This window comes from Podarcis gaigeae (assembly GCF_964106915.1).
Source record: "Podarcis gaigeae genome assembly, chromosome: 13".
In the NCBI taxonomy this organism is placed as follows: domain Eukaryota; kingdom Metazoa; phylum Chordata; class Lepidosauria; order Squamata; family Lacertidae; genus Podarcis; species Podarcis gaigeae.
The window spans coordinates 41766469-41790880 of NC_139689.1; the positions used below are offsets into that span (position 1 = coordinate 41766469).

At 47.0% G+C, this 24412-nt stretch overlaps 1 protein-coding gene across 5 annotated transcripts in view; it reads right to left on the reverse strand.

Annotated features, from left to right (window-relative positions):
* Positions 1-1280: 1280 nt before the first annotated feature.
* Positions 1281-24412, reverse strand: part of ARHGAP27 (Rho GTPase activating protein 27) — a 69060-nt gene continuing 45928 nt past the window's right edge. For all 5 annotated transcript variants that reach the window (XM_083709243.1, XM_083709242.1, XM_083709241.1 and 2 more), the window contains 12 exons: positions 23265-23369; positions 21386-21453; positions 20347-20434; positions 18764-18868; positions 17095-17193; positions 13705-13810; positions 12068-12193; positions 11520-11618; positions 9862-9939; positions 8664-8798; positions 6224-6329; positions 1281-4954 (listed from right to left, as the gene is read on the reverse strand). In XM_083709243.1, the coding sequence (XP_083565369.1) occupies positions 4777-4954; positions 6224-6329; positions 8664-8798; positions 9862-9939; positions 11520-11618; positions 12068-12193; positions 13705-13810; positions 17095-17193; positions 18764-18868; positions 20347-20434; positions 21386-21453; positions 23265-23369 (1293 nt within the window). In that variant the 3' untranslated portion in view covers positions 1281-4776. The remainder of the gene's footprint in view (positions 4955-6223; positions 6330-8663; positions 8799-9861; positions 9940-11519; positions 11619-12067; positions 12194-13704; positions 13811-17094; positions 17194-18763; positions 18869-20346; positions 20435-21385; positions 21454-23264; positions 23370-24412) is intronic.

A 24412-nucleotide genomic window follows, 5' to 3' on the forward strand; every position in this document is an offset into this window, starting at 1 on the left:
CCCATTAGCTAAAGTGGTACCTCAGGTTAAGAACAGTTTCAGGTTAAGAATGGACCTCCGGAACGAATTAAGTACTTAACCCGAGGTACCACTGTATTTGTAATTTTGACAAATATATTGCTAGGGTAAACCCTCTCCCATTGTCTTTTATTGCTGGGTGTTTATTCATCTCGCTCACATGGCAATGTAGTTCCACATCCCAATTTCTGACTTCCCTGATTTTGTATGAGCCGGAACTGGTCTGTGACCGAAATAATAAATTCATTCATTCATTCACATCACTTTGGCCTGCAAGCAGAGCTGTCTTTCCCATAGGGCTTATGCTCTCCCACAGCGGCATGGGGGAGAGTTGCCCCCACCCCCCATGGCAGGCAATGCGCAGCTTCACCGCCTTCAACTATGCATGGTAATTTGGGGGCGCTGGGTGGATATTTGCACCCCGGATCCGCATCTGCTAAAAACGGCCCTGCCTGCAAGCCAGCTAACAGCTGGAGGAAAACCTCATCCCAGCAGGAACAGTTGCAACTCCCAACAAGATGCACGCAGAATGAGAGATGGGGCATTTAAATGGCAAAATGCAGCTCAAGGTATGCGTGAAGCGATGCACGTTGGGTAGAATGTGTAACAACTGGGAAAGGCAAATTCCACATTAGGAAATGAGTGGAGAGAACTGAATCCCTAACTGGACTGTAGCCTCAGCCACAAGGAAGATCCTTGAAATATACTTGGAGTCGAGTGTGGATTTCATGCTCTTTATTCAGCTCATATTAGTGAGAATGGAAGTTCCCCTGAAATGTCTGCTTTATAGACAATATTTACACAATGGGCCCCACGTGATTGGCTAATTCTGGGATTCTCCTGTAGGCCAATCAGGTTGCGGATTCACTTCCACCTGGAGTTGGATTGGGTGGCTCCTGCGGACCAATCAGACTGCTGCATTCTGGATCCTATTGTTCTAGGACCAATCAGACTGCTGCATTCTGGATCCTATTGTTCTAGGACCAATCAGACTGCTGCATTCTGGATCCTATTGTTCTAGGACCAATCAGGCTGCTGCCTTTTGTATCCTATTCAACTCAGTACATAACAATCCTATAATGCAAAAAAGCGAATCCAAAGGCAAATACATCTACACAGAATGCTTCACTTCTCAAAATGATGTCATAACTTCCATCCTAAACACTTTACATAACACCTGTGCTTTTCCTCTAGAAGAAAAGGTGCCGGTACTTGGGGGGGGGGGGACACTACATCACACAATCCCAAATAAACACACACACTTTGTTCATTGAAAGGTTATTGTTTATTTTAAAATCAATTGTCACAAATTGTCTTCTAGCAAAAAACAAAAACAAAAAATCCTTCAGGTCCAACCACTGTTGTCTAAGATGGTTCCTAAAATGACCATCAATTTAAAAATCAAAACCTGTTGAATGTAGGAGGCAAGTGGTAGGGATTGAATCATTTTGTGCTTCCTCAAAACCCATGCCACAATGTGCTAATTGTCCAATTCCTGAACAAAAGGATTCGAGTATCTCATTTTTGTTGTGCCTGCGAACAATGCTTTGACTCTCCTGTCAAATCTTTTTCAGGAACAGGAAATGCTTGGGGAGAAAGAAGTATATTTAACTTGTTTGGCCAACGTTTATCAGAGGCATGTTACGTTCTAATTTGTGACGATTCCCTTTGCCAAGGATTTATAGCCACACAACCCCTCTGGTAGCCCAGAGCTCTGTGGACACAAAACAGTAAATAACATGACATGGCTAAAAAAAGGAAGAGAGGAATTCATCCCTCCCCTCCCCTCCAATGATAAATTATTATTATTATTGGAAATACATAGCTGCTTCTGCATGGGAGGTGCATAGGGAAAGGGCACTTTCTTATTAGCAATACACATTTATCACTTTCTGTGGACCGTAAAAGGTTGCTGGGCTGCAGGTTTTGTGTCTTGAAGGTCAGACACCAAGCAGACAGTGCAGGGAAAGCGGACAAGCTTACACCATGTGAGTTTGGGAGGGAAGACACAGAAAAGATCCTGTCCGTAGCCAGGTGAAAAAGCCGGATGAACATTCCTCCTTCATTGTTCATTAAAATCATAAATACAATTCCCCCCCCATCCCCCCTCGAGGTAGGTTGGTAAGTCACTTTTCTACATCCGCTTATGGCTTTGTGCGAGGGACTTAGATGTGCCCATTGCACATTCAATGCCTCCAGCCAAAGCCACATGGTCCTGGAATCTGCACAGGCAGAGATCTAGCCTATGCTGGAGAGACCACATGGTAAATTCCTGTATACCAGCTTTCCCCAAGCTGGTGCCCTCCAGATGTTTTGGACTATAATTCCCTCCAGTCCCAGCTGCTGATGGGAGTTTCAGTTCAAAACCTCTCCTGGTATGCCCACGGAGGACCTTAAGGTCCATATATAGCAACACCCTAGAGGTCCCAGGCCCTAAGGAAGTTAGATTAGCCTCAACCAGAGCCAGGGCCTTTTCAACACTGGCTCCAGCCTGGTGGAACGCTCTGTCTCATGAGACCAGGGCCCTGCGGGATCTGATTTCTTTCCGCAGGGCCTGTAAGACAGAGTTGTTCCACCTGGCCTTTGGCTTAGAATCAGTTTGATTCTCTCCCTCTCTTTCTTTTTCCTTTATCCTCCTGTGAAGAGGCTGCATCCTAATGTTTTAATGTTGTATTTTCATCTTTTTAAAATTGTATTTTAATCAACTTGTTTTTATTATTGGTTGTTAGCTGCCCTGAGCCTGGTCTTGGCTGGGGAGGGCGGGGTATAAATAAAAAATTATTATTATTATTAAAACATCTGGAGGGCACCATATTGGCAAAATCCGGTGTAACCAAAGTCATGGTTAGGTGCCATTTTGCAAGTGTTCCTCTAAGCCAGACAACCTGTGGCCACTCCCATCAGCCCCAGGCAAATGGTTGGGGAAGATGGCAGCTGTAGGGCGGTCCTACTAGCCTTACTCAAAGTAGACCCCCTTATGTTAATGGACATGAGCTTTCATTGTTTTCAGTGAGTGTGCTCTGTCTTTTTATCAAATGCAATACAAGCAGCAACTGGAGGGCCACAGATTCTCCATCCCCTGCCCCCTATGAACTCCGGAATGCTGGATTTAGCAAAAAAACAAGATACTCCCCCCCCCCCACTCCCAATTCTTCAGTAGATTGTAGACTAGTCCTGGCTGTGCCAGCCACTCATGTATCACAGTTTTAACAGCATCTCTTATTCCCGTGGGAAGTACAGCCTGGTAGAATGGCATGCCATGGAATCCAGTATTTTCCCAGGACAAGGCAACCTTAAACCCTCATAGCTCAGAGAACCTGGGCCCATGGCGGGGCTTCTATGTGCACTCAGACGTTTCAGTTATTCATGTACCAACAGCAGTGCCCAAACCAGGAGGGCAGGGTAGAAAAGGCAGCAAGCCTTCCAGCACACGGTGCTTTTCACTGAAAATGGGGAAGAATTAGACCTCATTGTTCCCAGTCTGAGACTCGGCCACTTATTTGTGCTGTTGAGCAGTGTGACAGATGAGTGGCGCAGCACTGGAGCAGGAAGTTCACAAATCTAAGCCGCGGAACGTTTCCCAAATGGCAGAAACTAGCCTTCTCAATCACCGTTGGTGCTAAAAGCACAAGCTCTTCACTGTCAATATTGGCACTAGACATGCAAACTGAATCCTCTTGACTGAACCAGAAAGTTTGCCAATGAAAACTCTCATACGGATATTGTTTCTTGTTGTGTGTGCCCTACATGCGCTTTGTTCTATGACACAAAGAAACACAAGCACACAAACCTGCCATCATGTGGACATATGGAAATAAGCTTCAACCAGTGGTAGATGTTCCCAGGGATCAATTTTTTTTGCAGAGGTAGAACATGTATAGGAAGCACACTGCGGGTGGACAAAGTTGCATACCACAAACAGGGCAATCTCAATAAACCAGTCTTGGCTGTCAAGTGCAATCAACTCTTCCTTTTCCATCTTAGGGAGGAAAATGGAACACAAACTTGCAAATCTCAGGAGGAGCGTTAAGTTACCCTCACACTTGGCTAAAATTACACACATGAGCAGAAGATGCACTGCTGTTAACCCTACAACACTGAACCCAACATTATTCCCATAAACACTTGTGACCTGCATCATAGGATGGCATCTTGCAATTTTCCGTGTTGCGCATGGGCAGAGACAGGTGGTGTGTGCAACACGGTCTAGAGTTTGGGTGATTGATGCCCTCGGAATGGATTTCTAGCCCTATTCAAACCCACCATCTAGACATGCTTTTTTAAACAAAAGCAAGTTCGCTCAAAAGAGCTGAAGATTCACAGGACAATTGTAGCAAGACAATCCCTGTAATTCCTTAGCGAGAAGCCAGGATGCATGAAAACATTACGGTGTGCACTTGGCCACAGAAGCCTCCCTCCCATTCCACCCCCCCCAAATTTTGTCCACACTACATCCTTCAGCGAAAAATATTCCAGATGGGAGTTGAAGATCACTAACCCAAACAATGAGCTCCTTTCGCGTCCATCAGGGTTTCACATCCCTGACCCGCATCGTTCAAGAGAGGCAACCATGGACATTCTGAATCCTACATTGACAGTTTTATTGCTAGTCGTTTCTCTCCCTCCCTCCCATATCTTCACTGTCTCTAGTTTTGGCACTGCCCAGCAACACCGTCGTCTCCACAGCGATGGGACCTGCCCCTTTGCGTCGCAGCTGCTCCTTCATTCAACCAGGCTCCTTGCTCCGCTGAGGAAGGCCTAGCTCTCGGGGAAGATGTAGCTGTATTGGCTAAGGATTTGCTCCACAATCTGGTTCTGGAAAACCATGTACATAGTCATGTTCCCTTCTTCGGCCTCTGGCTTCAGCAACGTTGGCCCAAAGACGATCGCGACGCTCTGAACAGACATGCGGTTCTCCTCCCGGAACTCTATAACCCTGCGGGGAAGAGAGGAAGGATTCCATGAAGGGGGAAGAGGGACACTGAGGTGCAGCAGCTAGAGATGTATCTCGTCTGGGCATCCTCGCTTGGTGGTGGCATCTTATTGTAGTTCACCTTCATCTGCGCTGCACATGTAAAGCAGTATTATGGCGCTTTAAAAAGTCATGGATTCGCCCAAAGAATCCTGGGAACTGTATTTTGTTACGGGTTCCGAGAGTCATTAGGAGACCCCTGGTCCCTCCAGGGGTGATTTAGCAAATAATCCCTCTTTCTTGGGAACTTTGGGAATTGTAGCTCTATGAGGGAAATTGGAGGTTCTCCTCTCAGCACCCTGAACAAACAACAGTTCCCAGGATTATTTGGGGGTTTAAAGTGGTATAGGTAAAGGTAAAGGGACCCCTGACCAGTAGGTCCAGTCGTGGCCGACTCTGGGGTTGCGACGCTCATCTCGCTTTATTGGCCGAGGGAGCCGGGGTACAGCTTCCGGGTCATGTGGTCAGCATGACTAAGCCGCGTCTTGCGAACCAGAGCAGCGCACGGAAACGCCGTTTACCTTCCCGCCGGAGCGGTACCTATTTATCTACTTGCACTTTGACATGCTTTCGAACTGCTAGGTGGGCAGGAGCAGGGACCGAGCAACGGGAGCTCACCCCGTCGCGGGGATTCGAACCGCCGACCTTCTGATCAGCAAGTCCTAGGCTCTGTGGTTTAACCCACAGCGCCACCCGCGTACCGTAAAGTGGTATAAGGGAGCTTTAAATGTCTAGTGCGGATGTGGTTCAAGTGTCTTCAAACACAGGTTAAAAGACACTTGCTACCATGTGCAAATTCCTCTTCCACCCACCATATGATATCGTCAAATACTAATGCTTTCCAACAGTGAAAAAAACGAAAGAATCACCCACAGAACGTTGACCATCAATTCAAAGCAGTGCAGCTAGATGAAAATTCCTCTATAAACCACCCAGGGGAAACGTTTGAAAGGTGGAGTAAAAAATATAATAAATAAGTTTGGGTTGTCTGGAGGTGTGGAGAGGGTTAGAGTCCTGTTTACAGACAGGAGCCTAGGGACAGGAGAGTCAGTATGCTGGCGACAGGTGTGGAGAGGAGATGCAAAAGGCTGAGCGACAGCAAGACAAAGGTTGAATGGGAGGATTGTGGAATGGGAGGATAACCTCAACACAGGGACTCGAGGGGCTGGGCTTCAGAATTTGCACTCAACACCCTTACGCCAGCCCAGAGAATCGGGAGATGCAGCCGCTCACCTGCAGAGATGCTGGAAAAGTACCCTCATGGTATTGTGGTTAGCAGGAGGTAGAGAATTCACCAGCTCCCGTAAGCGGTAGCTGCGCTTCGAGGGCTCTGTAATTTCTGAAATGCCAAACAGAGGAAGAGATCTCACTCAGTGCATCCCCGCCCACTATAGAGATACAGTGATACCTCTGGTTACATACTTCACTTCCTGAGAGAAGTGAAGCTACAGGGAACCAGGCAGAAGGCCTTCTCAGTGGTGGCATTCACCCTGTGGAACACCCTCCCATCAGATGTCAAGGAAATAAACAACTATCTGACTTTTAGAAGACATCTGAAGGCAGCCGTGTTTAAGGAAATTTTTAATGTTTGATGTTTTATTGTATTTTTAATACTGTACAGTGGGGTACCTCGGGTTACAGACGCTTCAGGTTACAGACGCTTCAGGTTACAGATGCTTCAGGTTACAAACTCCACTAACCCAGAAATAGTACCTCGGGTTAAGAACTTTGCTTCGGGATGAGAACAGAAATCGTGCTCTGGCGGCGCAGCAGCAGCAGCAGCAGCAGCAGGAGGAGGCTCCATTAGCTAAAGTGGTGCTTCAGCTTAAGAACAGTTTCAGGTTAAGAACGGACCCCCGGAACGAATTAAGTACTTAACCCGAGGTACCACAAATGTAGAAGCCTGCACTGCTGCTATAGTCCTCCTTCCATCTTCCTTGCCACCCAATACTTGGGGCCGATGCAAGGGGGCACGGGAAAGATAACTGCAACCTTTTGGAGACATTGGAAAGGTCCGTCTCAGGGCTCAATCTTGATATTGCAACTTGCTGCTGGAAGTAGGCAAAAACCAGTAGTCCGTCTACTAGTTCCTCTCCTTTTGCTGCAGTGTCTAGTATGGGAAATACCTGACATGACATACCATCATGTCAAGCATTTCTTCGCCGCGCTGCAGCAGTCAAAATACGTAACAGGGCAAGTCTGTGCGTATGATACCACATCAGACATCTCCCTCACTAGATGTTGGGAAGAGAGGTGAGGAACGATGACAAGGCACACACAGCTGCTGTTCTTCAGCAACTGGCATCTATTACAACACCTACCTGTGTGTCAGACGGACCAGCTCTTCTGATTTCTACAAAAGTCATGTTACCTCCTGCTTGGACTACTGCAATGCGCTCTGAGTGGGGCTACCCTTGAAGGTGACCCAGAAACTACAACTAATCCAGAATGCGGCAGCTAGACTGGTGACTGGGAGCGGCCACCAAGACCATATAACACCAGTCCTGAAAGACCTACATTGGTTCCCAGTACAGTTCTGAGCACAATTCCAAGTGTTGGTGCTGACCTTTAAAGCCTTTAAAGGCCTCGGCTCGGTATACCTGAAGGAGCGTCTCCACCCCCATTGCTCAGCCCCGACACTGAGGTTCAGCTCCGAAGGCCTTCTGACGGTTCCCTCACCACAAGAAATGAGGTTACAGGAAATCAGGCAGAGGGCCTTCTCGGTAGTGGCACCCGTCCTGTGGAACATCCTCCCATCAGATGTCAAGGAAATAAACAACTACCTGACTTTTAGAAGACATCTGAAGGCAGCCCTTTTTAGGGAAGTTTTTAATGTTTGATGTTTTATTGAGTTTTTAATATTCTGTTGGGAGTCTCCTAGAGTGGTTGGGGAGGCCCGTCCAGATGGGGGTATAAATAATTTATTATTATTATTATTATTATTATTAGCTCAGGAGGATGCTATGTTTGGGGGTAGAGGAGGTTAGCTGATGGTGATCGGATCCCAAACAGGGTTTTCTGCGGTCCAAGCTACATGATGCATTATTATGCTCTTTAATACAGGGTTGTTGTTTTTAAATCACAAATTTCTGGAGTGTGTGTGTGTGTGTGTGTGTGTGTGTGTGGAATCCAGAGACTCTATCATGGAGGGTAGGCTTTAACCCTTTATTGCCTGTTGTGACCCCAAATCCAGGCCAGCTCTCCCAATAAAAAATTGCACTGAAAAAAGTACTTATATAAAAACTTGTTTCCCCTATGAAAATTGCAGTCACGGCCTCCCCAAACTGGACTGGGACCATAGCGGGGGGGGGGGGGGGAAGGATTAAGGTGCCTACTCTGCACACTAGGGTCCTGTTCTGGATCTGGCCCTCCTGCACCGACAAATTTGTGCAAAAGCAAACCTGCGCTTAAGGTGCAGATTCTTAGCCAAGGTATCGTCTTGTTCAGCTGCGAGTGTGACTCCCCCTGCGGCTCGAAGGCCTCAAGGGAAGCGGGCCTCTAAGAAGAAGAAGCAGGGCGTAATCTGAGTTCTCTTCCTGCTCTTGTATTTTTGAAAGCACTGACTAAACAGAAGACCGCTCTCACAGATGCACCTTTAAGTAATACTGCAAGGACCAAAAGATGTTCTGATGCTTGAACTCAGCTACTCCCTCCCCAAAGCAATGTCTCTTACTTATGGCTGCAATGAATCTGTCAAAATGGGTGAAGGGGAAGAGCGGCTCCGGCAACTCGCGGAAGAAGAGTTTGAGGGCCCCGGTGATGACGTGGACATCGTCCCAGCGGCCGTCGTCGAGATCCAAGCGCTCATCTGCAAAAGCGACGGCAGGGAAACAGGTTAGCCCGTATCCTAGGACTGCTGAATTAAGGAGCCAATATTACTTTTGTCCAGAATGTTTGGGCCTGACTGCAGCACAGCAACGGCCACTCCTGCACCAATCTAAAAGGAAGGAGTCCAGCTTCAGTCCCACCACTTGGGCAACTCTGATTGGCTGTGAACATGGGAGAGCAGCAGGTCTAGAAACAACTCTATGATTTTATCATAGAATCATAGAATTGTAGAGCTTTTGACAACTAAAATGTATATATTTTAGGACCCACCTTATTTCAGGTATTGTAAATTGTTTTAAGCTGTTTTAAACTCTGGGGCCTTAGGATAAAAGGAGGACAAAAACAACAACAACAACAGTTACTCATTCATTTTTTCTATCACAGTACGAGTGTGTGTGGGGATCTTATGAATTTTGTGCTTTTATGCTGTGAACCGCCCTCAGATCTTTGCATGTAGAGCAGTATACAAATGTAATTAATAAGGTAAAAGGTAAAGGAGCCCTAGACAGTTAAGTCCAGTCAAAGGCGACTATGGGGTTGTGGTGCTCATCTCGCTTTCGGGCTGAGGGAGCCGGCGTTTGTCCACAGACAACTTTCTGGGTCATGTGGCCAGCATGACTAAACTGTTTCTGGTGCAACAGGACACCGTGAAGGAAGCCAGAGCACACGGAAACACCGTTTACCTTCGCGCCGCAGCGGTACCTATTTATCTACTTGTACTGGTGTGCTTTTGAACTGCTAGGTTGGCAGGAGCTGGAAGAGCACAACGGGAGCTCACCTCGTCGTGGGGATTCGAACCGCTGACCTTCTGATCGGCAAGCCCAAGAGGCTCAGTGGTTTAGAATAACAATACTAATAATCCACATAAATATTCAACCAATACCCTTCTCTCTCTCTCTCTCTACACACACACACACACACACACACACACACACACACACACTGCTAGAGATTGAACTTGGCACCTTCTGCACACAAGCGGAACATTGTACTGTACTGCTAAGTTTTGTCCCCTGCCAAGCTGAATCTATGGAGTCCCTTACCATGGTCCACCTTGTAGCGCAGTTTCTGTATCGTCGCCAGATTCCCACTTATCCGGTAGAGTCCATCGATATCCAAACCTGCGGGACGAGAAATTACGGCTCTTATACTAAAGGCCCACAAGAGCAAAAGCATTGCCATGAACAATAAGTCTGAGCCTGAGAAGGTATCATGCAAATTACGGGTATTTGCATGCATCTCTCTTCCTTTGCGGGACGCAGGTGGCGCTGTGGGTTAAAGCCTCAGCGCCTAGGACTTGCCGATCGAAAGGTCGGCGGTTCGAATCCCTGCGGCGGGGTGCGCTCCCGCTGCTCGGTCCCAGCGCCTGCCAACCTAGCAGTTCGAAAGCACCTCCGGGTGCAAGTAGATAAATAGGGACCGCTTACCAGCGGGAAGGTAAACGGCGTTTCCGTGTGCAGCTCTGGCTCGCCAGAGCAGCGATGTCACGCTGGCCACGTGACCTGGAAGTGTCTCCAGACAGCGCTGGCCCCTGGCCTCTTAAGTGAGATGGGCACACAACCCCAGAGTCTGTCAAGACTGGCCCGTACGGGCAGGGGTACCTTTACCTTTACCTTACTCTTCCTTTGCACAATATATTTTGCTTCAGTGGGAAGTGTCAAGGAGTTAAGCACCTCTGGAAATCCTACTGCTCAGCTCCTTTCCAAGATGTCACCGGGCCCACATGTTTCGACACTTATCTTGACTGCCACAAGGATTAGGTTAGTGGTGGCTTGTGTCCTTTTTGGACTGGTGGGGCGAATAGAAGGGAGAACAAACAGAAGGTGGAGCTGCAGGCAATGATATGCGGAGTGAACTCTCTTCAAGTCCTGTCTGCCATCTAAACCTCTGCTAAGTTCCTGAAGGGCAGGGGTCCCCAAACTAAGGCCCGTGGGACGGATAAGGCCCGAGGAACTTGTTTATCTGGCCCGCAGTGACTCCCGCCGCCTGCCGCCCACTCTTACCGGCGCTGCACTGCACGACTGCCCACTTCTGGGTCAGAGGAGCACCAGAAATAGCTTGTGCGCATGCGCAAGCGTTATTTGCACATGCACAAGCATTATGTGAGGTTAACATCCGGTCAGAGGAGGCCATGCACATGTGCACAAGCTATTTCCGGAGCTCCTCCAACCCGGAAGTGTGCCGGAAATAGCATGTGCGCACACGTATGGGCACACGCTCCCCCGCCCTCCAGCCTGCCGCGCAATCGGCGCTGGGGACACGGTAAGTTTGCTGCCCACTGCTCAAGGGCAACACTGAGACTAAGGTGGAGGAAGCCAATAAGTAATGTTACCATCAGTCCAGAGGGGTAAGCAAGAAGAGCAGGCAGGTGGGGGGTGGCCGAGGGCACACTGAGATTGGTGGCGCCGGGCCCCATGGGCCTCAACAGAGCAGCCTTCACTGGATTAGTTGGAAGAGGAAGAGGAGGAAGAGGAAGAGGAAGAGGAAGAGGAAGAAGAAGAAGAAGAAGAAGAAGAAGAAGAAGAAGAAGAAGAAGAAGCAACTTTCAAGACTTCCCACGACTCAGCAAAACCAGATAATATGAATGGCACAAAACAGAAGTTTCGCAAGTTTTGCTGAAGTTGTACAATGTGTGCAAGCCACAAAACTGGGGGTAGTGGGTGCATAATTTCAATTTATTTGGGGGCATAGAACTGTGTACCTCTCTTCTCCACAGTACAGATGCACTGCCTCACAAACTGAGGCACAGTACTCTTCTCACGGTCGCACAAAACTTGCAGAGGGCATCCAAACACCTGATCTGGATTAAAGAAGCAAACAACCCCGCAAGAAATCAGGTTAGAAACACGATCCAAAATATCCTTTCTATTTATATCTCATTGCCATCCTTGAAACTTGTGGCAAAAGTAAGACAGCTATAAACAAATCAAAGCCTTCTTAACTTACACGCAGGCTGAGGACACACTATACGTTAATGGCACATGGTTTCCCCCAAAGAATGCTAGAAAGTGTAGTTTCTTAAGGCTGCTGGGAACTGTAGCTCTGTGAAGGGCAAACTACGGTTCTCAGGACTCTCTGAGGGAAGCAGTGTGTTTCAAATGTGTTCTAAATGTATGGTGTGTACACTACCTCAACTGAACAGCTGCAATACAAAGGCTGAAACCTCTGTAAATTGGCCTTGGCTAATCAGCGTGGTTGCAAAGCCATTATTTTTTTTTAAATGAACTCTTAGATCTTCCAGGAATATACCTTTGATGTAGCCTCGTTCCCGCAGGGACTGAAGGGTTGGCCGCCTCTGCAGAAACCTCAGGAGTTTGTTGCGAACTTTGCTGGAATCGCTGTCCGAGTTGAGAGAGGTGGATGAATGCCAGGAGGCTGCAGAGGGGAGAATTTGGTATTATAGCACAGGAGGAGATTTTCTGCTGAACGCTGAGCCTCCCACATGCTTCAGAGAAGAGGTACAAGAGGAAATGCAAGCTTCTCTTCCAAGACAGTTTCAAGGGCCTGTTCACACATGCAGAGCTGCGCCCCTGGCAGAACCGTCCAGACTGTGCCCAACACAAAGGTAAAGGGACCCCTGACTGTTAGGTCCAGTCGTGCCAACTCTGGGGTTGTGGCGCTTATCTCGCTTTATTGGCCGAGGGAGCCGGCGTACAGCTTCCGGGTCATGTGGCCAGCATGACTAAGCCGCTTCTGGCGAACCAGAACAGCGCACGGAAGCACCGTTTACCTTCCTGCCGGAGTGGTACCTATTTATCTACTTGCACTTTGACGTGCATTCGAACTGCTAGGTTGGGAGGAGCAGGGACTGAGCAACGGGAGCTCACCCCCTCGTGGGGATTCGAACCGCCGACCTTCTGATCGGCAAGCCCTAGGCTCTGTGGTTTAAACCACAGTGCCACCCGTGTCCCATATGCAGAATGTAGGCACACTATAGGCTCACAACGTCGTGGGGATTCGAACCGCCGACCTTCTGATCGGCTCTGTGGTTTAACCCACAGCACCACCTGCATCTCTAGTCACCAACAAATCAGCTCTTCTTTTTGCCTCTCCTCCACCCCCCCTCCACCCATTCAATTCACCCTCCATTTAAAACCTTTACTTATGAGGCAATAATCAATATTTTTATTTATGGACATATTTTTAAGCTGATTTTGCACACGCCCCTCGCCTGTGCCCCTGGCGGGGGCCCACCTCACCGCCCCCTAGCAGTGGCCCTGCACATATGCCCCTCAAAGTGCTATTTGCCTTGTCCATAATCTTTGAGGCGGGTGCGTGATCTCTGTTATCTAGAATGAATATCCAGACTGTGCTCAGGTGAGGAGCAAGCCAAGGGAAAGTGTGGCGACAGAGGCCCCATACTGAAAGGTCCCTCCCAAGAGGCACAAGACAAACTTCCAAGTACAGTGGTACCTCAGGTTAAGAACTTAATTTGTTCTGGAGGTCCGTTCTTAACCTTAAACTGTTCTTAACCTGAGGTACACTTTAGCTAATGGGGCCTCCTGCTGCCGCCGCACGATTTCTGTTCTCATCCTGAAGCAAAGTTCTTAACCCGAGGTACTATTTCTGGGTTAGTGGAGTCTGTAACCTGAAGCATCTGTAACCTGAAGCATCTGTAACCTCAGGTACCACTGTAACAGACGTGCAAAAACAAGCTCCTGCACCACTGGGGGAGTATATGGATGGTTAGTGGAGAATAATGTATAATGCCTTGAGCTGCTTTTTTTGGGGGGGGGCGGGGAAATGTGATATCAATGTAAATTAATAATAATAATACTGTAATAGACAAATGTAAACTGTTTGAACTATTTGTCAAGGAAAATTTTGTTCCAAAAATCCATTTCTGTGTTTGAAACCAAAAATTTGCACTGAATATTAACACCGACCTGGGCTTTTCTTCTCACCCTCTTTCTCTCTGTTGCTTCCTAGCTGTTCCTTCGATCTCAAATCTGATGAATTCTCCTCATTGTCTTCCGGAGGGAAATCTGTAGGCTGAAAGAAAGACAAGGGTCACCTTTGTCGGTACCTCTGAAGAGAACACAACATTTTACGGTGTGTTTGCAGCTGCTTGAATTCCCCATTTCATTTGCATTGTCCACATCGCGCTCAACGCTTGTCCCCTGCAAAATATGGGGGTTGACCGATATGGGGATCATCCAGTAAATTGGGGGGAAATTGGGCTCCAAAACAATCCAGTCAGGGTCACAGACAATTGGTTCAGGGTTTTGGGGTAGGTGGATTGCCACTTTCTGCAACTCTCCGTTCCACAGCTATTACAGTGGTACCTTGGGTTAAGTACTTAATTTGTTCTGGAGGTCTGTTCTTAACCTGAAACTGTTCTTAACTTGAAGCACCACTTTAGCTAATGGGGCCTCCTGCTGCCGCCGCACTGCTGCCGCATGATTTCTGTTCTCATCCTGAAGCAAAGTTCTTAACCTGAAGCACTATTTCTGGGTTATCAGAGTCTGTAACCTGAAGCGTATGTAACCCGAGGTACCACTGTACTTCCTGAATGCCTTCATTTCTTCTCCAGCAATGCTCCTGACTATTTCATGCACATTCCTAAACTATACAGTTCCTCCTTTGATCCCTCACATTTGCACAAAACCAGAAAACTGTAGAGGCAGCCAGTTCCACACAACATTGGGGGGCCCCCATCAACACGTGTTGCAAGGCCTGCCACTGCTGTGAGGCCCACCGCCATTGCAAGGCCCGACAAGCCTGTCGCCATGAGATCTGGCCCCTCAATATTTTTTGGGGGGGAGGCTCAGTCTCGTCCAAACAGACTTTTTTTTTTGGCGGGGGGTAACTAAAGACATTGCCGTCCTATAGAGTCTATGCAAGCAAACCATGTTAAATACATTGGTACCTCTGGTTGCGAATGGGATCCGTTCCAGAGCTTCGGTCGGATCTCGAGGAATTCGCAACCAGAGGTATTGTTTCTGTGCACGTATGTGGCATGATTTAGCGCTTCTACACATGGTGTGATTTAGCGCTTTTGTGCATGCAGCGAAACCCGGAAAAAATACTTCTGGGTTTGCTGCGTTTGCATCCTGAAAGATATGCAACCAGAGTGTGCTTATCCAGAGGTACCACTGCAATCCATGTGGTTTGCTTGTGCAGTTTTCTCATTTTGTGCAAATCTGAGGGAACAAAATGAGGGAGATGTACTTGATATTGCACAGCTATCTGTGCACAGCCTCTGCTGGTACTTAAGCAGTATAACACCTACTGGCATGAATGGAATGTTATACTTAAGCAGTATAACACCTACTGGCATGAATGGAAAAGACCCAAGTTGCTCTTCATATACAAATTCAAATAGGTGCAAGTGTGGACCAGTCTGGTCTAATTCAAATGGGGGTGGAAGGTGGACAAACAGCTTTACAATGCTCAAATGTGGACAACTCCTAAGTGTAACTGGGTATGTGCAGGTCTTCTCAAGGATGCCATTTTCCTCCCATTCCTCTGGCTAGCAGAATAAAATATCTCTCATGAATTGCTGCCAATTGATGGAAGCTTCCTGACTGAATTCTTGTGAAAATGAAACAATAAAGAAACGGTAAAGGTCTTCAAACAACACAGGATATGCAAACTAGGGATGCTCAGGGATTTCAGTAGGTCCACATTCCTAAGTGAACCAATCTAATTGCTCTTACTGGATAAACACGTAGTTAGCAACATTGTTATTATAATGGCACACGTTTTATGTTTAAAATGTGTACCCAACATGCAAATTTTTGTAGGTTGCTTTTAAAAAATAAAATTGCAGGATGATGCAGAAACAGGAAGGAAATGACTTATGAATAAACAAACCAGAAGTGGACTGAGCTGTCCTTCCCCAATGCACAAACTAGTTTTTAAAAAATTACACAGTATTTTTAATAACACATAGAAGCCGATCAAGACAGAAAATCAAATGGCAAAAAAGAAAACAGAATACGTAATAAACTAATTATTTAATGCCCCTTAATTAGCAATATGGGGCGGAAATTTTGTACAATGGAAATTTTCCAGTGTGCATCCTCTCTCTTTAAATGTAGTTTTACTGAAGACTATTCAATGAAATTTTCCACTGTTGCATTTGTTTCCATTTTCCGAATATGTGTTTCACAAATTTAATTAGCAATACAACACATGGATACAATGCCAATGAAACTGGGCAATTTCAAAGTTGTAAATCAAGCCTTAAAAAATAAAATGTAAGAAAACTGAGTGCCCCTGAGGTGTCATGTCTTAAGTATTCACAAAAATAAGAATAATTTCCAAGTAAAGCTTTGAAGTTGCTTGAACGGAACATTCAAACACCACATTAATGCTGCAACCTACATTAATGCTGCAAAATACTGGACCACTGGAATAACATCTGAGATTTTCATACAGCATGAAATTCTAACATGGCCATTAAAAACTAAACTAAACTAAACTAAACAGAAAAGTCAAATAAACATACTAAATCAGATCCAAATGGCATTGGGGGGGGGGGTCAGGAATCCATGTACCGTATTTTTTGCTCTATAAGACTCACTTTTTCCCTCCTAAAAAGTAAGGGGAAATGTGTGTGCGTCTTATGGAGTGAATGCAGGCTGCGCAGCTATCCCAGAAGCTAGAACAGCAAGAGGGGTTGCTGCTTTCACTACGCAGCGATCCCTCTTGCTGTTCTGGCTTCTGAGATTCAGAATATTTTTTCTCTTGTTTTCCTCCTCCAAAAACTAGGTGCGTCTTAGGGTCTGGTGCGTCTTATAGAGCAAAAAATATGGTAGTTTCCTGATTTAATTGTTTCCAGGGGAAAAACCTGGAACACAGCCTTTCATACTATACACAATCAGATGCCTGAGGCAGTGCACCTCTGTGTCACATTCAGACCAACCTTGTTTAAACTTGATGCACAAAACTGGAGGGGGGCAGCGGTTTACAACATTTGTTTTTCCCCTGGATGAATATAAGGCCTTACCTGTCCCCCCAGGTTCTATGCTTCCCTCTTCCTGGAGGTCCTTGCTACCCCTTAAGTTATGTCTGCCGTAAATACACCTGAGGTTTCTTACATTTGGGGCTGGCCCAAGACATTTTGGCTCCTGAGGCAGACCGCAAAATGGCAGCCCACTCCTTGACAGGAGAGAAGGGGTGGAGGAAGGAAAAAGAGGGGTGGGAAGAAAGATTGACATCAGGATCTGCTGTCCCTATGGATTCTTCTGCCTGAGGCAGTTGCCTCACCTTGCCACATGGGTGGGCCGGCCCTACCTGTGATAAAAACATGGGACAAGCCCCACTCTCACCAGTTTACTGATGCTGTCAGCAATTGCCTTCTGCCATGTGCTGATGATGCACTCTGAATCATGCCGGATCAAGTACTCGGATCCTTCCCGTGTCTTCAGCTGGAACAGAGGAACCACCCAATTGTGATATCCAGGCAGAAGATGCTTCCCACAACCCCTAGAACTCAGCAATTCAGTACAATTCTCACGGGTTTCTCATTGAGGATGTTCCTGTACAGTACTTCAAAATTTCTAAAAGGTGAACGGTGCCAGACCTCAGAGCTAAACCGCAAAGCCTGCCCTCTAGCCCAGCAACTCTGCCACATAATGCACAAATTGGAGAAGGGTGGGGTTAAGGGACTACTGAAACCCTTTTGACATCACAGGGGGGGACCTCCGGGAGCAGTGGGTAATTTTATGTAAAATATGATGTTATAAAATAAGTGGACAAATTTGAGGGGTCTGTGGGGCATTAACTTTTTTAAAAATTGTTTTAAATAACAAACAAAGGGGAATCTCAGGGGCCCTAAAACAAGATTTGGGGGGACTGGATATGGGCCATGGGCTATTGGGTTAACCACCCCTTCTGTAGAAGATACTAGCTGTACAAACAAGACATTGCTGGACAGCACTGTGCTCATACAGAACCTCTTCCAGCTAATCACAGAAAGGTAAAGCTAAAGGGACCCCTGACCATTAGGTCCAGTCGTGGCTGACTCTGGGGTTGCGATGCTCATCTCGCTTTATTGGCCAAGGGAGCCGGCGTACAGCTTCCGGGTCATGTGGCCAGCATGACTAAGCCGCTTCTGGCAAACCAGAGCAGAGCACGGAAACGCTGTTTACCTTCCCACTGGAGTGGTACCTATTTATCTACTTGCACTTTGACGTGCTTTCGAACTGCTAGGTTGGCAGGAGCAGGGACCGAGCAATGGGAGCTCACCCCGTCGCAGAGATTCGAACCACCGACCTTCCGATTGGCCAGTCCTAGGCTCTATGGTTTAACCCACAGCACCACCATCAAACGTGGAAATGAAGTTACTGAAGTTTTATATAGTGTGAGATTTACTTTCTGCACCTAGGATTTGCTGCTAGTTTCCTTCATGATCCAACGGGGACTCTGGAAACGCACACGACACATCTTACTGATGAGCAGTGTCGGACTCATTGTATGCCTGGCAGCTGCAGAGACAGGCTTTCACAGGGAAAAAGACTTGGCTAGGTTTCCCCACCACTTGAAACCAGGTTGCCATGTACAAATATGGACTCCCGATACTAATCTTTTGTAACCGACGCAGCGCAAGACACATTGCACGGCAACCATAACTTTCATTTTAAAGAAGTGGCCCATATTTAGGAAATGACAAGATTCACTTTTAATAAGTCTAGTCTTCATAGAGGAAGATGCTTGGAAGATGGAGTGTTGTGGTTTTGTGGCCAAAACTCATCTGTACCATCAGCATTAAGACTGCCTTAAAAGTCTGCCTGTTTTTAAAAATGTGTGTTCCCTTTTTTCCAGTGAAGCTATGTTTGTTGAATTGATATTTGCAGGAATAGCCACATTCAGGCATGTGTAACAGACAGATTGCCTGGTGAGGAGCAGCATAGGCCTCTGTTGCTTCCTCCTCCATGTACTTTGCCATTATCTGTTGCTATGGAAACAGAAGCAGAGATGGGGACCACCATCCTTTACCTCCAAGACGTTCTTTTTGCTCGACTTGTCTTTTGCAGCCCAAGAAAGTGTTGCTCCACTAAGATCCACAGTGTGCTCAGGGCTACTCAACACGGAGGGATGTTTCTGAGGGTGAAGGTAGGAAACAGAAGCAGCATGGAAGTCCACATTTTATGACTGCTCGCAACTACAGAGAAAACAAAAATCCCACCCACTTACCCATCAAACTATACCCTGCAGAGAAATTATGGGGCTTTCCAGACACCCTTTTTATGGTGCATTTATGATGGTTTGTGCTCATGATGCTATTGGGGCAGTCACACAGCTGAATTTCTAACCAGTGCATACCGTGTAGCTTCCTTCTGAAATCCTGCAATTTTTTATATACCACAAAGATTGGGCAGGAGGAGATGCCCTGTTTTTGTTGTGCTATAGTCCCTCTGGACAACAATAACATGCAAGCATTGACTTGGATAAGTACCACAGAACAAACTAGAGCAGCCTGGTGGGGTTCCAAAAGATCACTGGCTCTCAGTACGTTTCCGAGCACAATGCAAAGTGTTTGTGTTGACCTTTAAAACTCTAAACGTCTTTGGCTCTGTATACCCGAAGGAGTGTCTCCACCCCCATTGTTAAGCTGGACTCAGGGATCCAGCTCCAAGAACCTTCTGGTGGTTCCTTCACTGCGAGATGTGAAGCTACAGGGAACCAGGCAGAGGGCCTTCTCGGTAGTGGCACCCACACCCACGCTAGGCGTTCACACTGGGTCACAGATCAACAGCGGAGCATCTGCTTTTGTCTTGTGTGTAGTTATCTAAGTCTTTTCATGTTGTAAGTTGCCTTTTATTATTATTTTAATGTATTTTATTTATGATTTTCAATTTCATACATTTCAATAATTTTATATTCATTTTAACATATCATAACCTGCCAGAGTGGTGCATGCTCTGGTTATCTCCTGCTTGAATTACTGCAATGCGCTCTACGAGGGGCTACCTTTGAAGGTGACCCGGAAACTGCAACTAATCCCAAATGCGGCAGCTAGACTGGTGACTGGGAGTGGCCGCCAAGACATTATAACACCGGTCCTGAAAGACCTACATTGGCTCCCAGTACGTTTCCGAGCACAATTCAAACTGTTGGTGCTGACCTTTAAAGCCCTCAATGGCCTCGGCCCACTAGACCTGAAGGAGCGTCTCCACCCTCATCGTTCAGCCCTGACACTGAGGTCCAGCTCCGAGGGCCTTCTGGCGGTTCCCTCCCTGTGAGAAGTGAGGTTGCAGGGAACCAGGCAGAGGGCCTTCTCGGTAGTGGCACCCACACCCTGTGGAACACCCTTCCATCAGATGTCAAGGAAATAAACAAATATCTAACTTTTAGAAGACATCAGAAGATAGCCCTGTATAGGGGAGTTTTTAATGCTGGATGATTTATTATGGTTTGGTATAAGCTGGAAGCTGCCCAGGGTGGTTCGGGCAACCCAGTCAGATGGGAGGGGTACAAATAATAAGACAGCAGGCAGCTGAGGGAAGGCTGAGGTTTGGTGGAGCAGCCTCCATTGTCTGCCTTTCAACTGGGGCAGCAAGCCAGGGCTGAGGACTCACCACACTGCTAGACGTGGAGTGTTTTGAGTCCTTGAAAAAAGTCAAGACACCACCTTCCAGGACAGTCCATGAAGAACTCCAATTCTTCCTAAGAGGGGAGAAAGGGAAGGAAGAAAAGGAAATCTCATTCACAGAGCAGTGCTAACTAAGCAGCATGAAACGGAGGAGAGGAACTCTGTCTGCCTCAAGGGAAAAGGTTTTCCTACCCTCAGTTATCCTGATTCCCCTTCCACCTGCCCCTCGCTCCGCATTTCTGTCACCAACTTTGGCGTTAGGGAGAGTTCACACATGCAATTATTACAACAACCAGGTCTCATGCCATGCAGCTCTCCGCAAGTTCAGGGCCTCTGATGAAGAGTCAGCAAGGCAGAAGGTGGGACTTCTCAACTGAGGGAACCAGGCCATGGTATTTGGTCGAAGGAAGAGATGGAGACAGAACCAGGAAGCCAAGCTGAGGTCAGTTCCAAGGAAGCAGTCCAAGCAGGGCAGAAAGGAGGAGACAGAAGGGCTGAGGAGGAGGAAGAGACAGAGGACCAAGAAAGTCCAAGGAGAGATGTGGGAAGAAGACAAGATGGTGAGCCTGAGCTGCTGAACACACAGAAAATGCTTTGCTGCACAGACAGAAGTCCTTTCCACCCTAGGGCCTTTTAGAACTGTCCTTCTGCAATCAGCTGGAAACAGAATTAAAGCACTGCTGTTTTGTGCAGCGCTGTTTATCCCACAACAATCCTGCAATGAAATCCCAGCTCTGTTTACACAAAAGAAGTCACTCCCTGGCGTGAAAGAACCTAGGCTGCCTCTGATTCAAGATGGGGCCTACAAGCTTCCGTTGTTTAAAAAAACATTTGCATTAAAATCTTTTTTTCAAAACCAAACACACCTTCTCAATTAAGGAGAGACACATCTTCAACACCCGCTTTAAAAGAGGAGGTTTTCAAACGGCTTGGATCCAGGATACCTGGGGGACTGATTGACCCCATACCAACCTGCCCCAAACCCCAAGATCAGAAGGAGATGCACACGAACAAATCATTCTTACCTCTGGCGTTTCCCTTTATCAGCAGTCTTTGTCCGAAAGAGCATCCCTGCCTTTTCAAGCGTTTTTAACTGAGTGGAGGGGAGGAAAAGGCTGTAGTTTAAATCTGTCCTGGCTGAGATCCCGTAACATTATTCACCCCCCTTTCCCATTCCTAATACAAGCCTCTTGCCGAGGAAAATCTGTGTACACACCATACATTTGAAACACACCCCGCAAGAATCCTGGGACCTATAGGTAAAGGTAAGGTAAAGGACCCCTGGATGGTTAATTCCAGTCAAAGGCGACTATGGGGCTGTGGGGCTCATCTTGCTTTCAGGCCAAGGGAGCCGGTGTTTGTCCGTAGACAGCTTTCTGGGTTATGTGGCCAGCATGACTGAACCACTTCTGGCACAACGGGACACTGTGACAGAAACCAGAGCACACGGAAACACCGTTTACCTTCCTGCCACAACAGTACCTATTCATCTACTTCACCAGTGCAAGTAGATGAATAGGTACTGTTGTGGCAGGAAGGTAAACGGTGTTTCCGTGTGCTCTGGTTGTGCTTTCGAACCGCTAGGTTGGCAGGAGCTGGGACAGAGCAACAGGAGCTCACTCCATTGCATGGATTCGGACTGCCGACTTTCCGATTGGCAAGCCCAAGAGGCTCAGTGGTTTAGACCACGCCACCCGCGTCCCTATCACGGATCTACAATTCCCAGCACCTTTAAGAAACTACAGTTTCCAGGATTTTTTTGAGGGAAGTCATGTGTTTTCAACAGCCTCTAATGGGCATCTCTTGTTACTTATGTGAATGACTGACACCAATCAGTGCATATCCTGTCACTTCCTGCTAAAATATTGATACCCAAATACTTTGTCCCCAAAGTTCTGTTTTCACCTCTGTCCTGCTTTTGCTGCACTACAGACAGCAATATTAGGGCAGCTCTGGGGAAGCATCGCAAAAACAACTTATAGAACAGAATAAATCCACCAGTGACACACTACTGGACCACCTCTCCCGGTATGCCCCACGGAGAGCCTCAAGGTCCATAAATAGCAACACCCTAGATGTCCCAGGCCCTAAGGAAGTTAGATTGGCTTCAACCAGAGCCAGGGCCTTTTCAACACTGGCTCCAGCCTGGTGGAACGCTCTGCCTCATGAGACCAGGACCCTGTGGGATCTGATTTTTTTCCGCAGGGCCTGTAAGACAGAGTTGTTCCGCCTGGCCTTTGTCTTGGAGCCAATTTGATTCCCTCCCCCTCTTTCTTTTTCCTTTCTCCTCCTGTGATGAGGCCTGCATGTTAATATTTTAATGTTTCAATATTTTAATTGTTGTATTTTAATCTTGTTTTTAAGTTGTATTCATTCAACTTGTTTTTATTATTGCTTGTTAGCCGCCCTGAGCCCGGCCTTGGCTGGGGAGGGCGGGGTATAAATAAAAATTATTATTATTATTACTGTACTATTGGGCAAGAACATACTACAGAATATAAAACAGCCACCTGGGGAATGCCCTTAGGCCACATCCAATATTTAAAGGACTATATATTAAATTTCAATGTACCAGTATGTTTGCAGATGTGGCCTTACATGTGATGCCCAGTCTCCCAGTTACCAATCAAGAGAAAACAGAAGAGAAATGGAAGAAGTGGGAATTGTGGCCACAAGAGTTATGAGCTGACTCTTTATGGAGCGGAAGGAAATTGGGTCCTCAGCTCACCACCCTATAGCATCTTATTTATTTCTCCCCCCCCCCCAATCTTTCCACAGATGAACCTTGTAGCTCAAAATGCAGGAAGGATCAGGAAATCCACATATATCCCTTCCTCAATGGGATATGAATTCGCACTTCAGATTTTCCTTCACCGGTCCAAGACAATTCAGGGTTTTCCTTACCTGTCCCTCCTTTGGCCCAGAGACGGGTACCCAGTTTCCAAAAGGGCTGCTGTCCAGGCTGGACCCACTGCTGGTACTGTGGTGATGGTGGCCGGATGCAGCGACCTGGAAGATATCCTTTTATTAGCAGGAGTATGTCGCAGGGGTATGTCGCAAGCTGCTGATCAGGCCACAGCGCCCTTGAAGCCCTGCCCAAATATTCCTGTGTTTGTGTTGATATTAAAGGTAAAGGTAAAGGGACCCCTGATCGTTAGGTCCAGTCATGGCCGACTCTGGGGATGCGGTGCTCATCTCGCTTTATTGGCCGAGGGAGCCGGCGTACAGTTTCCAGGTCATGTGGCCAGCATGACTAAGCCGCTTCTGGCGAACCAGAGCAGCGCATGGAAACACTGTTTACCTTCCCACCACAGCGGTACCTATTTATCTACTTGCACTTTGACATGCTTTCGAACTGCTAGGTTGGCAGGAGCAGGGACCGAGCAACGGGAGCTCACCCCATTGTGGGGATTCGAACCGCCGACCTTCTGATCAGCAAGTCCTAGGCTCTGTGGTTTAACCCACAGCGCCATCCGTGTCCCTGTGTTGATATTACCACAGAAGAAAAGCCTTGCCATCAGCTCGTCCATACCATTTAATAAGGGCTACCAGACACAGAAAACAGAGGAAAAACTGAATTTTGATTTGTGGTTTTTTTTTAAAAAAAAACTTTCCTCAAAGCTTAATCCCCAAATCAGAAGAAGAATCTTCACCTTGAATTTCTGTCCCCAAAGCAGCTTTTAAAACAGGCGCAGGATCTTGCCAGCTTTAAAAAAGGCGGCATTTGTTATTTTCACAGGGTTGCTGGTTTCATTGACCACTTACGATAATGTTTTGTATAACATGATCACTTGCTATAACGTTTAGTGATGATCATCTGACATTTCCTTAATGGGCATCAAGGGCCTCAAGCGGTTTTTTTCAATGACCCATGACAACTAGTGGCTATTACAACAGGCCAGCCAAGAGGACACACTTTCTGGTTAAAATGGGGAATAAACTCCAGCCTTCTTCAGTTTGTAGCAGAGGGGGTAGAAACACAGAAGATTTAAGGGTGTTACAAGGCAGCTGGCAAACAGGTCTGAGTTTTTACAGCTGGGTGGCCAAAGTAG